Source organism: Acipenser ruthenus, chromosome 4 (assembly GCF_902713425.1).
Source record: "Acipenser ruthenus chromosome 4, fAciRut3.2 maternal haplotype, whole genome shotgun sequence".
In the NCBI taxonomy this organism is placed as follows: domain Eukaryota; kingdom Metazoa; phylum Chordata; class Actinopteri; order Acipenseriformes; family Acipenseridae; genus Acipenser; species Acipenser ruthenus.
In genome coordinates, this window is record NC_081192.1 from 47,571,705 (window position 1) to 47,588,206 (window position 16,502).

The following is a 16,502-nucleotide window of genomic DNA, read 5'->3' on the forward strand; positions in this document are numbered from 1 at the left end:
ACAAATAAAAAACTGAAAAATTGGGCGTGCAAAATTATTCAGCCCCTTTACTTTCAGTGCAGCAAACTCTCTCCAGAAGTTCAGTGAGGATCTCTGAATGATCCAATGTTGACCTAAATGACTAATGATGATAAATAGAATCCACCTGTGTGTAATCAAGTCTCCGTATAAATGCACCTGCACTGTGATAGTCTCAGAGGTCCGTTTAAAGCGCAGAGAGCATCATGAAGAACAAGGAACACACCAGGCAGGTCCGAGATACTGTTGTGGAGAAGTTTAAAGCCGGATTTGGATACAAAAAGATTTCCCAAGCTTTAAACATCCCAAGGAGCACTGTGCAAGCGATAATATTGAAATGGAAGGAGTATCAGACCACTGCAAATCTACCAAGACCTGGCCGTCCCTCTAAACTTTCAGCTCATACAAGGAGAAGACTGATCAGAGATGCAGCCAAGAGGCCCATGATCACTCTGGATGAACTGCAGAGATCTACAGCTGAGGTGGGAGACTCTGTCCATAGGACAACAATCAGTCGTATACTGCACAAATCTGGCCTTTATGGAAGAGTGGCAAGAAGAAAGCCATTTCTTAAAGATATCCATAAAAAGTGTCGTTTACAGTTTGCCACAAGCCACCTGGGAGACACACCAAACATGTGGAAGAAGGTGCTCTGGTCAGATGAAACCAAAATCGAACTTTTTGGCAACAATGCAAAACGTTATGTTTGGCGTAAAAGCAACACAGCTCATCACCCTGAACACACCATCCCCACTGTCAAACATGGTGGTGGCAGCATCATGGTTTGGGCCTGCTTTTCTTCAGCAGGGACAGGGAAGATGGTTAAAATTGATGGGAAGATGGATGGAGCCAAATACAGGACCATTCTGGAAGAAAACCTGATGGAGTCTGCAAAAGACCTGAGACTGGGACGGAGATTTGTCTTCCAACAAGACAATGATCCAAAACATAAAGCAAAATCTACAATGGAATGGTTCACAAATAAACATATCCAGGTGTTAGAATGGCCAAGTCAAAGTCCAGACCTGAATCCAATCGAGAATCTGTGGAAAGAACTGAAAACTGCTGTTCACAAATGCTCTCCATCCAACCTCACTGAGCTCGAGCTGTTTTGCAAGGAGGAATGGGCAAAAATTTCAGTCTCTCGATGTGCAAAACTGATAGAGACATACCCCAAGCGACTTACAGCTGTAATCGCAGCAAAAGATGGCGCTACAAAGTATTAACTTAAGGGGGCTGAATAATTTTGCACGCCCAATTTTTCAGTTTTTTATTTGTCAAAAAAGTTTGAAATATCCAATAAATTTCGTTCCACTTCATGATTGTGTCCCACTTGTTGTTGATTCTTCACAAAAAATTACAGTTTCATATCTTTATGTTTGAAGCCTGAAATGTGGCAAAAGGTCGCAAAGTTCAAGGGGGCCGAATACTTTCGCAAGGCACTGTATGTACAGTGGCTCTCAAAAGTTTTCACCCCCCTTTGACTTTTCCACATTTTATTGTGTTACAACATGAAATCAAAATGGATTTAATTAGGAGTTTTTGCCACTGATCAACACAAAAAAGTCCATAATGTCAAAGTGAAAAATAAAATCTACAAATTGTTCTAAATTAATTACAAATACAAAACAGAAAATAACTGATTGCATAAGTATTCACCCCCTTGAGTCAATATTTGGTAGAGGCACCTTTGGCAGCAATTACAGCCATGAGTCTATTTGGATAAGTCTCTACCAGCTTTGCACATCTGGACACTGCAATCTTTGCCCATTCTTCTTTGCAAAATTGCTCAAGTTCCGTCAAGTTGGATGGGGACCTTTGGTGAACAGCAATTTTCAACTCTTTCCACATATTCTCAATTGGATTGAGGTCCGGGCTTTGACTGGGCCACTCCAGGACATTGACCTTTTTGTTTTTAAGCCACTCCAAGGGAATAGGAAAATGTTTCCTATTGCAGTCCAGTTATTCACTCCTTAGGATGGTAGCAAATAAAATGATTGATTTTGTGGAAAATCCAGATGAATCTGCAGATGGTGTTGTGAAATGCATCACCAGCTCACTGGAGAGGTTTGGATTATCTCTGAACTCAGTTTCAGCTTTTAGTGCCGACAACACACGTCATCTATCCCTGACCAGTCCCTGACCACATTCTCTGGCTTGGTTCTCCTCCAACATTTCCATTACATTACATTTACATCTCTTAGCAGACACCCTTATCCAGGGTACAACAGCAGTGTTCCCTCACCAGGGATTGAACCCACAACCCTCCGGTCAAGAGTCCAGAGCCCTAACCACTACTCCACACTGCTGCATTCCGGCGCCTCCTTAAGACTCACCTCTCCAAACAGCACCTGTAGAACTCCTCTGTTGTATCCTGGGACACTATCACCCTTCATTTAAATGTGCTTTATTTTGCTCTTATCTGCCCCGTATTTTACTGCATTTAATCCTGTACTTCAGAATATTGTAATCTGCCAAGTGTTTTACCTGTAGTATTTTGTACTTAATCATATCCTGATGTAACTATCACTATTATCTGCTGTATTATTGAATTATGGTTTGTCACACTTGAACAAAAATTATTGTATTTCTTGCTCTTATTGTATTACTTGTATTGTAACACTTGAAATGTATTTGCTTGCGGTTGTAAGTCGCCCTGGATAAGGGCGTCTGCTAAGAAATAAATAATAATAATAATAATAATAACTATGGTGTCCATCACTCTGTCTACACTGAACTGAGTACACAAAACCAATATCTTCTTCAAGGAAACTGCCATGCACACATTGTGCACAATGCTGTCAGGCATGCTGTAGATGAGATTTCAGTTGATGTTGAAAATGTAGTGCTTAAAGTCTACAGCCACTTTTCAATTTCTGCAAAAAGGAGAGAAACGCTGAAAGAATTATTTGAATTTATGGAAGTAGAATGGCGAGAAATATTCCGGCATATCCCAACTAGATGGCTGTTCCTCAATCCAGCAATATGTAGATTGAAATTAAAATGGCGTGAATGGGGGTTATGAAATGAATAAATAATGGTTAGCAGGTACATATTGTAAACGCTGCAATACATTTCTATCCATGATTTTCTCTCTCTCTCTCTCTCTCTCTCTCTCTCTCTCTCTCTCTCTCATCGTATGAAATGTGTATTTTAATTTTTAAAATTAAAAAAAAAAAATTATCTGAAATCAAAAATATGTGGATTACACAAAACAAAATAGATTAGCCAAGTACAGCGATGTACTGCTCAATCAAGTATGCTCCTCAGGTCAGGGTCGCCTGCTGACTTCTGTTTGAGTCATCTTCCAGTCAGCACCTACCAATACAGTGAAACTCAAGTATAGAAATCTTGATGAGGCTGCTCCAAATCTCTGTTTGACTTGTTATTGGCAGACTACAGTGGGTTATAGAAATTGAGGGATGCCATAATGTCAACCCCATGGCCACCAGAAAGTCTATGTACAATTTTTTTTTTTTTTTCTGGGATTTCCCATTCAGAAATTAAGCCCTGTAGAAACCCACACATGCTTTATATTGACCCTGAGTTATATAACAGAATAAATATCATTTAATTCAAATTAAACTGTTAAGAATGACTTTTATTGACAATACAAGTACAATGGTGTAGACATTTTAAAAGTGTAAAATGTTTACATTGAAAAATAACCATGAACTGGATTTAAAAATAAGTGTCTTGTTATTGATAATGAATATATGCTCCATTGCCATGGTTATTATAGATAATAAATACAGCTGATGCTGCAGAGTAACTTACTAATGTGTAACATGCCTGCATTTAGACATGCTAACTTTCAATAATAAATACTGTATGGGATACTATTATATTGTACAAAAACTGACACAAAATAGTGTTGTTGTAGGGGTTGGGCTAGGGTCAGGATGGGTTGATTTCGTAGAGTTGCCGAGCTCTGGAAGTGAAAGATGGGAGTGCTTGGCAAATGCCCTAGAATCATCTGATGCCCTCAGGACACTTTCTAGCGAATATTCCTTTACTCTGTTCCCGGCGACAGCAAGCACGACACAACACTCCATAACATCAGGCAACATGCAACCCAGCAACCACAGCAGCACTGATCACATTGCAAACACAACAGTCAGAATGGTATGCACAATAACACCAACAGAACATAACAGCTACATTCTGCCATTTCAAATTTTCTCAGCGTAGAAATCCTGATGTTACACCCTTGCCTTATTCCAGATGTCAATATAACAAGGTACATATACAAGTGATATTTTGCTAAATATTAAGTTTATGTATTCATGCTGCCCATTTTACTGTAGATGTATTTAATAAAATGTATCTCTTTGTTTAAATGTTTTCACCCCAGCAACGTTTTAGCCCTACATAGGTTTGCATCAAAGATCCTTGGAGCACAGATATATGTCTGTGTTCTGTATTGAGTAGAAGGAAGTGGGACTTCTTATGACTCCTTTGTTGGAAGCAACATAAAGACCCCTCCCCCTCCACAGAAATCATTGAAACGTTGAAAGAAAAAAACAGAAACGTAACTGAAAGAGCCAGAACAACATATAACACTGTGGCTTTCTACCTTTACCAGCCTGCTCTTTAATTTAGTTTGTTTTATTTCATAAAATGATAAATATGGGAAACATTTGTCTTGGAAAAGGGTTTTTTCTCAACACCTTTTGAAAAGGGATGCTTTCTGAAAATTGGTTTGAAATGATTTAGTGTTTTCACTGTAGCACTGTAAAGTGGCCTACTGACTCTAACTACCCTGGATACACTGTCCTGAAGCCCTCTTAGCAGTATAATTGTGACACTTGCCTTTCCTGACGAGTTTGTTCTGCTGTGGTCTCCATGGCACACTCCAATGAGCTCTGCAGAGACTGCAGCTGATTGGTTGTTTCTTTCAGCAGGAAGCGAGTCACAAACTGCTCCAGGTGGGAGGCCTCTTGGTAGTCCTATGAGTAAAAACAACAACAAAAAGGTGTAACATTAGTGGAGAAGAAACTTAAAGGGCACATATAAGGACCTTTTTATTTTATTGTGCTACATGTTCCCATGTGTTGTTACAACTGTTTACGTAAGGTGTGTGTATTGTTTTATTTCTTTATTTATTTTTACATTTGACCACTTTTTTAAACTTTTAAATTGTATTCCCTGCCTGAAGATGGCTTCACATTTACCCGCATGGACCTCTCAGAACTATACCAAGCATCAAACGAAACATCACTATTATAACACATTTATTTTTGAAAAAAATAAGGTATATAAATGATGGACATTGATGAAATGTTTTTGGTTTCTTTTTAATCACTGAATCATTCATCCTTGACCATGACACGCTTGAGTGACTTTGATTGAAGCATATGCACGTAATCACCTAATTAGTGAGACAGTTGATTGGACACTGGATATGGAGTGATTTCAGCTGTTGAATTACAAGCTTGAATAAGAAAATCACAGAAAAAAAACAATATGCCACATGTCAAGAGAGCAGTGCCTTTGTGCAATCGGCATGTTGGCGGCTGGACTAGGGCAGCGTACTGAGGCTTGCCGTCTTGGGTGCTCACAGCCAGCAATTGCAAACCTGGCGAGATGGTATAACCAGACACACTCTGTCAATGACAGGCCACGAACTGGGAGACCAAGGGTCACAACATCTGCCCAAGATCGACAGATCATTTTGCAGCATCTTCGTGATGTCAATTGTTAATCAGCACAATAAAAAGTCACTGCACCTGCTCTAAAACAGAGTTTGTCATTTTTCGATCACATCTACTGAATTTTATCCAAATATAAGTGATAAGTTTCTTTTGATGCTCAGTATACATTTCCCATCATCCTCCTGCTCACTGGTAAATCCATCTAAGTTACATATGTGAGCAGGAGGATGATGGGAAATGTAGTTCTGAGAGGTCCATGCAGGTACATGGGAAGCCATCTTGAAGCAGGGAATGCAATTTAAAAGTGGTTAAAATGTAAAAAAAAGAAAAATTAAAACAATACACACACCTTAAGTAAACAGTTGTAGCAACACATGGGAACATGTAACACAACAAAATAAAAAGGTCCTTATGTGCCCTTTAAGTGGTCAAGGCATTTACTTCATAATGCAATTTTCTGCGACATGAAAACTGAGCTTTTAAAGTTACAAAACAGGAAAGCCACAACCCATAAGTACTTGCCTAAAGCTGCTATTTTTTAAACTATTTTCCTTGCAATAATAGGTTGCAATCTCATGTATTATCATGTTTTTTGTTCAGTTCTGGTAACTGTTACATCCCCCAAAAAAAGGTAACATAAAGTACCACATCAAAACAAAACACAAAATTCAGTGGCACCTTAGAGCCAGAAATTGATAGTTCTCCTTAGTGTTGCCATATTACAACTTACCCATTAAAACTGCTAAATTTCTGAAGATTAAAGTAATATTAACAATATATTGACACAAGGTTACAATTTTAATAGTTGATTCCTTCTTTCTTTGTTAGATAAGTGTGTTGGACTGAGTGAAACTGTGCTTTCTTGGGTTAGTTGTTATTTGTCCAACCGAAAATACTCTGTGTCCTGTGGTGGTGCTGACTCTGATATGTTTAATGTGTCTTACGGTGTCCCGCAGGGTTCATTTCTTTTCAATCTCTATATGCTCCCGTTAGCTAGCGTACTTAGAACATGGATTGAATTTCCACTCTCATGCAGATGACACACAACTCTATATGGAATTAACTCCTGGTTCCACGAATACTGACTCGAGGTTATCAGCCTGCTTGGAAAATATTGCTGTTTACATGACTAACAACTTCCTACAGCTGAATTCCAACAAGACTATTTCTTTTGGTAGGCACTAGGAAACAACTCCAAACTACATCACTATCTTTGATGTCCTGTGGCCGTGATATTCCTGTATCAACCTCAGCTTGGGAGTTGTTTTAGACTTGGGACTTAGTTTTGAGGATCAAGTCTCATCAGTGGTTAAATCATCTTTTTATCATCTACGTAATATTGCCAAAATCCATTCTCACCTTAAAAAGACTGAGATTCAAATTCATGCATTTGTAACATTTTGAACTGATTATTGCAATGCACTGTTGTATGGGTTATCTTCTAAAGTGGTACATTGTTTACAGTTAGTACAGAACACTGCTGCAAGAATATTGACAGGCACTAAAATCACTGACCTTTAAAGCTGTCCAGGGAACTGGTCCTTCATATTTTACGGATTTATTGCATTTTAATGTAAATGGACGTCAGCTACACTCCTCAGGAGCTAGGCTGCTGGCTGTTCCATCAACTAGATGCGCTACAATGGGAGGCTGTGTGGTCCAGTGGTTAAAGAAAATCCCCGGTTCAAATCCCACCTCAGCCACTGACTCATTGTGTGACCCTGAGCAAGTCACTTAACCTCCTTGTGCTCCATCTTTCGGGTGAGACGTAATTGTAAGTGACTCTGCAGCTGATGCATAGTTCACACACCCTAGTCTCTGTAAGTCGCCTTGGATAAATGCGTCTGCTAAATAAACTAATAATAATAATAATACATTGGGAGGTCGAAGCTTCTCTTTGTGTGCTCCTACACAAAAGATTTAAATCTACACTTCAAAACCACTAATTTTCCTTGGTTTTTGGTAATTAACTGTTTTTTAATTTAACTTATAATGGATGTTTCTAATGTATTTATATATTGCAATGGCTTTTGTATTGACTCTCTTTTAAAAAATTGCTTTGTCTCTAAAGCCTGCTGCACACAGCCCGACTCAAGCCATCCCAACTCATCTCATCTGAGTATGCACAGATTTTGCGATCAGTTGTGCTCAGTTTTGGTTTGATGTTACAATTGAGTTTTTCCCGACTGGGTGTCGCACACTGCTAAGACTGAATTAGACAGACCACAACTAGATCCTAGTGATTACTTTGTATGCAGATCTAATTAATACTGCCCTGTACACATTTTTGTATTAACTTAGCCCAACATAGCTAAGTTAGTACAAAAATGGCATCGTATGCTGATTAGACGGCGGAGACAGCGCTGCGAGGCAACCAAAAGAAGCGCTTAGCCTATTAATTAATTGACCATTTACACCGTGCAAATGTTTCAGGCAGTGTTTGACTTTTTGTATAGCTTGTCTACTACACTTTAGCCTGTGGTAAATAAAATCCAACCTGATGATTTTTTATTTGACTTTGGCGGGTTTTTTGTTTTTTTTCTCAGCGTGTGGATCTAGGGTCTTGTGATTTGTGACCTATCGGAGATCGATGCACCGGTTACTTCTGTTTTAGCGCAGTAAGAAATATAGGCTGCCAGTAGATTGATAATAAAAAGGTAAATTGATAATTTACCTTTGATTAGTAAACGCCAAAAAAAAACCTATTCAAATGTGCACATATCTGATATTTTTTAATTCGGGACACTCAGAGCAATTCAAGACTAATGTATTTCTACCTGTGGAACCAAAGCTGTCAATATTTCGCCACCTTGTGACAAGTTACATGACAAGCTATGTAGTATGTCACTTAAAATTGCTTCACCATTGGTTTGCACCCTTATGACTAATCGGTCTCAGTCAGTCTTGATCGGCAACCGCTGCACACAGACAGACTGATCACATCTGAACGAAACTGCATGAAAAAGATTCAACATGTTCAATCTTCAAATCTGAAGACATCCCGACTGAAATCTGCATAATCTTGGTTTTAAGGGCACGCACACTGATACGATTCATCCAAACTCTGTACGGCCAGTTGAGATGAGATGAGTCGGGACGGCTTGAGTCGGGCTGTGTGCGGCGGGCTTTATGTATCTTTTTAATGTTTTAGTGTCTGATGTAAATTTGTTACCAGTTGCTGATGTATTTAATGCTATGTACAGCGCTTTGAGATGCTTTACAGGAAAGGTGCTATACACAAATAAAATTGATTGATTGATTGATTCTTTCTGGAACTAAATTTGCCATAGCAAGCACTGGGTCAGGGTTGCAAAAGCAAAAACAAACAATATCCTATGAATGCTTAATATACAGTTGCCATTCTGTACATTATCATTAGGCATTTATCATTTCAATAACGCATCAAACACAACAAGATTGGACACATAACCAAGTAGCGTCATTATCCACAGCCATAGGAGAAAAGCCCTGAGTTTATTGTTGCCTGAGATTGATGCCCCCCTTGGCACTGGGGAGGAAGGGTGCCTTTCTAGTAGGTAAAGAGTGTCTGTGAGCATTCATCACTTAAAGGCTGATGCAACCTGACAATAAACCATACTGCGGATAGAAGTGTCAGCCTGTCTAATGTCATTGTCAACCCATCCATTTATTTTGTAATGCAGTATGTAGTAAGGAATATTGAGTGCATTATTGTTTCTTCCAGCAAAACAGTGAAGCTGTCTAGAAGTGACAAGGCGCCCGCTGGATCGAGCAGCTGCAGCTTTTTAACTATCGGATATTATATCGGGCTGGGGCTCGCCACACCAATGCTGATGTGCTGTCTCGTCACCCCTGTGCAAAGGAGGACTGCAGCCACTTTTGCAAGGGTGGAGAGACGACACTTTAGGCTGCAACGCCCTCAAACCCCCTCTCCAGCAGTAGGATCAGCAAGATGAGCTGCGCGTCTCCTCTCAGTGCACCTGCTAGTGGTAACTGAACAAAGAGGGGACACAGACTGGGACCCGCATCCAACAGGGCGGGTAAGCAAGTAACTGCTGTTTGCAGGGAGCCTGTATGTAGCCCTTTCATTAATACCGGTTAAGGTAGGAAACAACAGAGACGATGTAAATTGACTGAGCTCATCAATGTTCAATCTAAAGATGGTTGTAAAGAGGCCTGAGGCCTGAAGGGTGGTGGGCAATTCACTGACACACATGGGAGACAGAAGGTTTTATTTGAAACACCACACTTGTGCCCAGTTTTATTTTGGGAATTTTCTTTTTTTTAATTTTTATTATTTGTCGCCAGATGGCACTGGTGCTGCAACTCCTCTTATACCAACGATGGTAAGCAGGGGTTGCACTTGTATCCGACAGCACACACAGGTGCTCTAAAATAATAATGAAAACCAAAGGTGAAATAAAAAGATAAAATAAAACACAGCAATAAAACTACAAAATAAAGGTACTGCTTACGCAGTGCCCCCAATGCCGCTAAGCCGGTCAGTTTGGGTCTCCGTCAGCCATGCTTGCCTGTTTTGTTCTCTCTTCAACCGCTGGTGTTCCTGCCTGGTCTTTGTTTATAATGGCGTCTTCCACCAGCGTCACTGGGTATCCTCTCTCCAGGCCACCCGAATGCATAACCAAGCGCAGTACTTATGGGCCGAGCAATCCCCCAAGGCCTGCCTCTCAGTCACTCAAAGAGAGGGAAAGCCAACACACCCTCTTCCCCACCTCTCCGCGTCACTGCCATGACTGACAGGTGGATCTTACGAGGCTGTCGCCCTCTTCCTGCAGAACCACGCATGCACCAGACAGTCAGCACAGACCTCCCCCCCACCTCCGTTACAAGGCCATTAACAGAGTTTGAAATTAATCCATGTCGAAGCATAGTCTGTTGACAATGAAAGTAAAGATCTGGCAGGTAAAATATTCCCTGAATGATAAACAGAATACTAAATGATCGTTCGTGGTATACGGTTTTGATTCTCCTCAGGAGTATGTCCTTCATAAACCACTTGTCCCTGTCGGGGCTCATGAATTACTGGGACATCCTCCTGCGGACCAAGAATGATCATTCAGTATCCTCCTCTCTCTCTCTCTCTCTCTCTCTCTCTCTCTCTCTCTCTCTCTCTCTCTCTCTATATATAGTAACACGGAAGCTCGCCACACAGGCTCGCTCGGGTTCTTTTCTCTTCTAAAACATGACCCAACACACAGATTTGAAAGAAAAGCACAGACACGCACTTTAATTATTACAAAATAAATAAAACAGAAACAAAACCTTGCTCTGTTTGAGCACTAACTATACAATTGTCAGTTCTCTGACTCACTCGCAGGATGGCTAAGCCATTTACCTGACAAATCATAAAAAAACACACCGTTTTTCAAGACAAAAACAAAAGGCTTCCCACAGTACCTTTTAATATGATTGAGCACACTATCAATCGGGCTTCTTTTTACAGCAGCAGCACTGAGCAGACTGACTGCTCATCTTTAATACTCTGCACCTGGTTCTAATTTGCAATAATAGGTGATAATTAACAATTCATAAATTAAGCCTTTTCAGCCTGTGACCTTCTGGGAGGTGTAGTCCTGCGTTTCCCGGAATACACTTTCTCACACATCCTCCCCCATGTGTGAAACACACCAGCCACCTCCCCCCCTAAAATTTCCATCTTCTCCCGATCCTTTGAGTGGGCTTGAGGATGGGTTGTTCCCTCTGGCGCTTCAGGGCAGAGGCGGTGATCCGGTGATGAGGGACCCAGACAGGGTGACTGGGGCGAGAGGTGTGCAGACCGGTGAGCCGTCGGGAGCAGCAGCAGACAGAGGCTTGAGGCTTGGCCACAGTGCACCGATCTTTGAGCTGCCAGGAGGAGTACAGCAACAGGCAGGGGGAGCCCAAGTGACATCTGCCGATCGCGACACAACGTCTGGGGCTTCAGGGTGAGCAGAGCAGTGGACCAGGTGGGAGACTGTGCCTGGTGGTGCTCTGGACTGATCTTCAGGCCCACTGATGTCCAGGAGCACAGCTTGCCCGACTGCCCTGCTTTGCAGCGGATGAGCTCTCAGGGGTGGAGGTTAAGACTGGTGTGGCAGTACAGACCTCACCTCCTTCCCCTTGTCTGAAGCCCGTGGTTCCGGAGATTGCATCAGCTCCACTTCCTCTGGTTCCAGGAAGGACTCCTCCTCTTGCTCTGGAAGTAGCACCAGCTCCTCTGGTGCAGGAAACCTGAGGGCTTCTCTCGTCGACTCCTCCCACCTCTGGAGCAGCAGCTCCAGCTCATTTGGCTCTCGTTCCGGCAACCCCCTCTCCAGTCTCCATTTCTTGTTTTGCTCAGTGGTTTTCTTATTTATTTTCTCTATTAGGTCTTTCAGATCCATTCCGCCTGTGTGTTGAGTCAGAAGGGTACTTCTGACACCATATGTAACACGGAGGCTCATCACACAGGCTCGCTCGGGTTCTTTTCCCTTTTAAAACATGACCCAACACACAGATTTGAAAAAAAAGTGCTGACGCGCACTTTAATTATTTAAAAAGAAATTAAACGGAAACAAAACCTAGCTCTGTTTGAGCACTAACTATACAATTGTTGGTTCCATGACTCACCTGACAAATCATAAAAAAACACACAGTTTTTCAAGACGAAAACAAAAGGCTTCACACAGTACCTTTTAATATGATTGAGCACACTATCAATCAGGCTTCTTCACACAGCAGCAGCCATGAAGAGACTGGCTGCTGTCCTTTAATACCCTATGTTTCCCCAGACTACACTTTCTCACAATATATATATATATATATATATATATATAGAGAGAGAGAGAGAGAGAGAGAGAGAGAGAGAGAGAGAGAGAGAGAGAGAGAGAGAGAGAGAGAGAGAGAGAGAGAGAGAGAGAGAGAGAGAGAGAGAGATCATATATATATATATATATATACAGTGCCTTGCGAAAGTATCCGGCCCCCTTGAACTTTGCGACCTTTTGCCACATTTCAGGCTTCAAACATAAAGATATGAAACTGTAATTTTTTGTGAAGAATCAACAACAAGTGGGACACAATCATGAAGTGGAACGAAATTTATTGGATATTTCAAACTTTTTTAACAAATAAAAAACTGAAAAATTGGGCGTGCAAAATTATTCAGCCCCTTTACTTTCAGTGCAGCAAACTCTCTCCAGAAGTTCAGTGAGGATCTCTGAATGATCCAATGTTGACCTAAATGACTAATGATGATAAATAGAATCCACCTGTGTGTAATCAAGTCTCCGTATAAATGCACCTGCACTGTGATAGTCTCAGAGGTCCGTTTAAAGCGCAGAGAGCATCATGAAGAACAAGGAACACACCAGGCAGGTCCGAGATACTGTTGTGGAGAAGTTTAAAGCCGGATTTGGATACAAAAAGATTTTCCAAGCTTTAAACATCCCAAGGAGCACTGTGCAAGCGATAATATTGAAATGGAAGGAGTATCAGACCACTGCAAATCTACCAAGACCTGGCCGTCCCTCTAAACTTTCAGCTCATCCAAGGAGAAGACTGATCAGAGATGCAGCCAAGAGGCCCATGATCATTGTAAGGTGGTGTTTGAATTGGCTGAGTTTGTGTGTGATTAGTACCAGGTGAGTGGCTAAATTGATTAGCAGTTGATTTTGCTATTTGATTGGTTTCCACACAGTTTAGTTGGTTCTTTTGCCAAGCAGGGGTAACAACATTTATTCAAGCAGCTTATTTTAGCGCCAGCACGAAGCGCCAGCCAACAGAAGAGCCTCAACAAAAGAGCCGGGAGTCTAGCTGTGGGAGTCCAGCGAGGGGAGGCCTGCGCTGAGACGCTGTTCGACTAGATCCGAACCTACCAGCGCTCTGGAAGAAGCCATCTACTAGTCAGGTCTGTATCCTCCACCCCACTGCTCCTACTGTGCCTTTTGTCTTGCTTGTCCTGCTATGACTGTCTCTCACATCCCTGTTCTGTCCTCCCGTCCTCGTCCTCTGCCCTCCCTCCGCTACTGCTCCTCCAACCCCTCTAACCTCATTTCTCTGCCTCTCCCCCCCTCCCGCACACTCTCTGGTGCACTCTGGAACTGTCACTCTTCGGCTAACAAAGCTGATTTCATCTCTGCCTTTGCCTCCCACCTCTCGCTCGATTTCCTTGCTCTCACTGAAACCTGGCTGTCCCCTGATAACACTGTTACTCCTGCTGCCCTGTCCTCTCTCTACGTCCTGTCCCATACCCCGCGTCTCACCGGACGGGGAGGTGGGACGGGTCTTCTCCTCTCTCCCTCCTTACTCTTTTCTGTCCCCTCTGATCTCACCTCCCTCTCTGTCACTACCTTTGAATTTCATGCAGTCCAACTAACCTCTCCCTGTCAACTCCTGCTCATTGTTTTGTACCGCCCCCCTGGGCCTCTCACTCACTTTCTGGATGAACTCGACTATCTACTCTCCTCCCTCCCCTCTCTGTCTACCCCGACTGTCCTGTTGGGTGACTTCAACATCCATCTCTCCAACCCCAGCCACTCTGCTGGATTCCTCCCTCTCCTTCACTCCTTCGACTTCTGTCTCTCTCCGTCCCCTCCTACCCACAAAGCTGGCCGTCAACTGGACCTCACCTTCTCCAGGGCCTGCTGCCCCTCCAACCTCTCTGTCACCCCCCTGGACCTCTCTGATCACTATTTCATCTCTTTTTCTCTGTCTCTCCCCCCTCTCCCTGCTCCTCCTACCCCCACTGTCACCTCTCGCCGTAACCTCCGCTCTCTCTCCCCCTCTGTCCTTGCCTCCACTGCTCTCTCTCACCTCCCTCCTATCGACTCCTTTTCACAACTCTCCGTAGACTCTGCTACCTCCACCCTCTTCTCCTCACTCACCTCCTCCCTCGACTCCCTCTGTCCCCTCACCTCCCGACCCGCTCGCCCCTCCCCTCCCCATCCCTGGCTCTCCTCTGTGCTCCGCTCGGCAAGAATCACACTGCGATCTGCTGAAAAGAAATGGAAGAGAACCAAACTCCCTGCTGCCCTAGACCTTTACCGCACTCTTCTCTCCTCCTTCTCCTCTACTCTCTCCTCTGCTAAATGTGCTTATTTCCAATCTGTAATCCAAGCCTCCACTAACAACCCACGTAAACTATTCTCTACCTTCTCCTCCCTCCTAAACCCTCCCCCCCCTCCTCCTCCCTCCTCTATCTCCCCTGACGACTTTGCCTCCTTCTTCTCTTCTAAAATCTCAGATATCCGCAAACTCTTTAACACCTCTCCCTCCCCCGCACCCCCTCCTGCTCCAACCCCTCCACCCACTACATCCCCTACTAACTCGCCCTCCCTCTCCACCTTCTTGCCCCTCTCAGACTCTGACCTCTCCTCCCTGCTCCAGGGTCACAAACCCACCACGTGTGCCTTGGACCCCCTCCCCACTCACCTCTTTCAAGCTGCTGCTCCTGCTCTACTCCCCTTCATCTCCTCCCTCCTCAACACCTCTCTACTTTCTGGCATCTTCCCCTCTGCCTTCAAAAAAGCCTCTATCACTCCCCTCCTCAAAAAACCTACCCTCGACCCCACCTCCCTCCAGAGCTACCGTCCTGTCTCCCTCCTACCCTTCCTCTCCAAAACCCTCGAGCGGACTGTACACCGCCAGCTCTCTGCTTTCCTGTCCAACCACTCTCTGCTTGACCCTCTCCAATCTGGCTTCCGCTCTGCTCACTCCACTGAAACCGCCCTCCTGTCTGTCACCAACTCACTGAAGTGTGCCCGAGCTGCCTCTCTCTCCTCTGTCCTAATTCTCCTCGACCTCTCTGCTGCCTTTGACACTGTTGATCACTCTATTCTACTATCATCTCTTGCTGACCTGGGGATCTCTGGCACTGCTCTGGCCTGGTTCTCCTCCTACCTCTCCAACCGCACTTACCAGGTAACTTGGCGTGGAGCAACCTCCACACCTCACCCTCTCTTGACTGGAGTCCCCCAAGGGTCAGTCTTGGGTCCTCTCCTGTTCTCTCTCTACACCCGCTCCCTGGGCCCCCTCATCGCATCCTATGGTTTCTCATACCATTTCTATGCTGATGATGCTCAGATTTTCCTCTCCTTCCCCACCTCTGACTCCACCATCTCCTCCCGTATCTCTACCTGTCTGTCTGCTATTTCCTCCTGGATGCACTCGCATCACCTCAAACTCAACCTCTCTAAATCTGACCTCCTTTTCTTTCCCTCCTCCTCCCCCTCCTCTGATCTCTCTATCTCTGTTCCTCTGGAATCTACCACACTCTCTCCCTCTTCCTCAGCTAAAAACCTTGGAGTCACCCTGGACCCCTGCCTCTCTTATTCCCAGCACATCTCCACTCTGGCACGCACTTGCAGATTCTTCCTGAGCAACATCCGAAGAATCCGACCCTTCCTCACCAACTATGCTACCCAGCTCCTGGTCCAGGCCCTGGTACTCTCCCGCCTAGACTACTGCAACTCCCTCCTGGCTGGCCTCCCTGCGTCCGCCACCCGTCCGCTCCAGCTCATCCAGAACTCTGCTGCTCGCCTGGTGTTCTCTCTACCTCGCTTCGCCCACGCTACTCCACTACTCCGCTCGCTCCACTGGCTCCCGATCACCGCTCGCATCCAGTTCAAGACTCTTGTACTAGCCTACAGATGCCTTGATCAGACTGCACCCAGCTACCTCCAGACCCTCATCTCTCCCTACACCCCCACTCGATCTCTCCGCTCCGCCTGCACTAGAAGACTGGCTCTACCTCCGCTACGCTCCCCTGCCTCCCGAGCCCGCTCCTTCTCCACCCTTGCTCCGCAGTGGTGGAACGACCTTCCTACAGATGTCAGGACTGCCCAGTCCCTGACCACATTCCGGCGCCTCCTT

General features: G+C 44.1%; 1 protein-coding gene across 1 annotated transcript in view; it reads right to left on the reverse strand.

Annotated features, from left to right (window-relative positions):
• LOC117399977 (N-terminal EF-hand calcium-binding protein 1-like) overlaps positions 1-16,502 on the reverse strand; it is a 126,390-nt gene that overhangs the window by 34,979 nt on the left and 74,909 nt on the right. Inside the window, exon 6 of the mRNA XM_033999441.3 lies at positions 4,831-4,967. Coding sequence (XP_033855332.3) covers positions 4,831-4,967 — 137 coding nt within the window. The remainder of the gene's footprint in view (positions 1-4,830; positions 4,968-16,502) is intronic.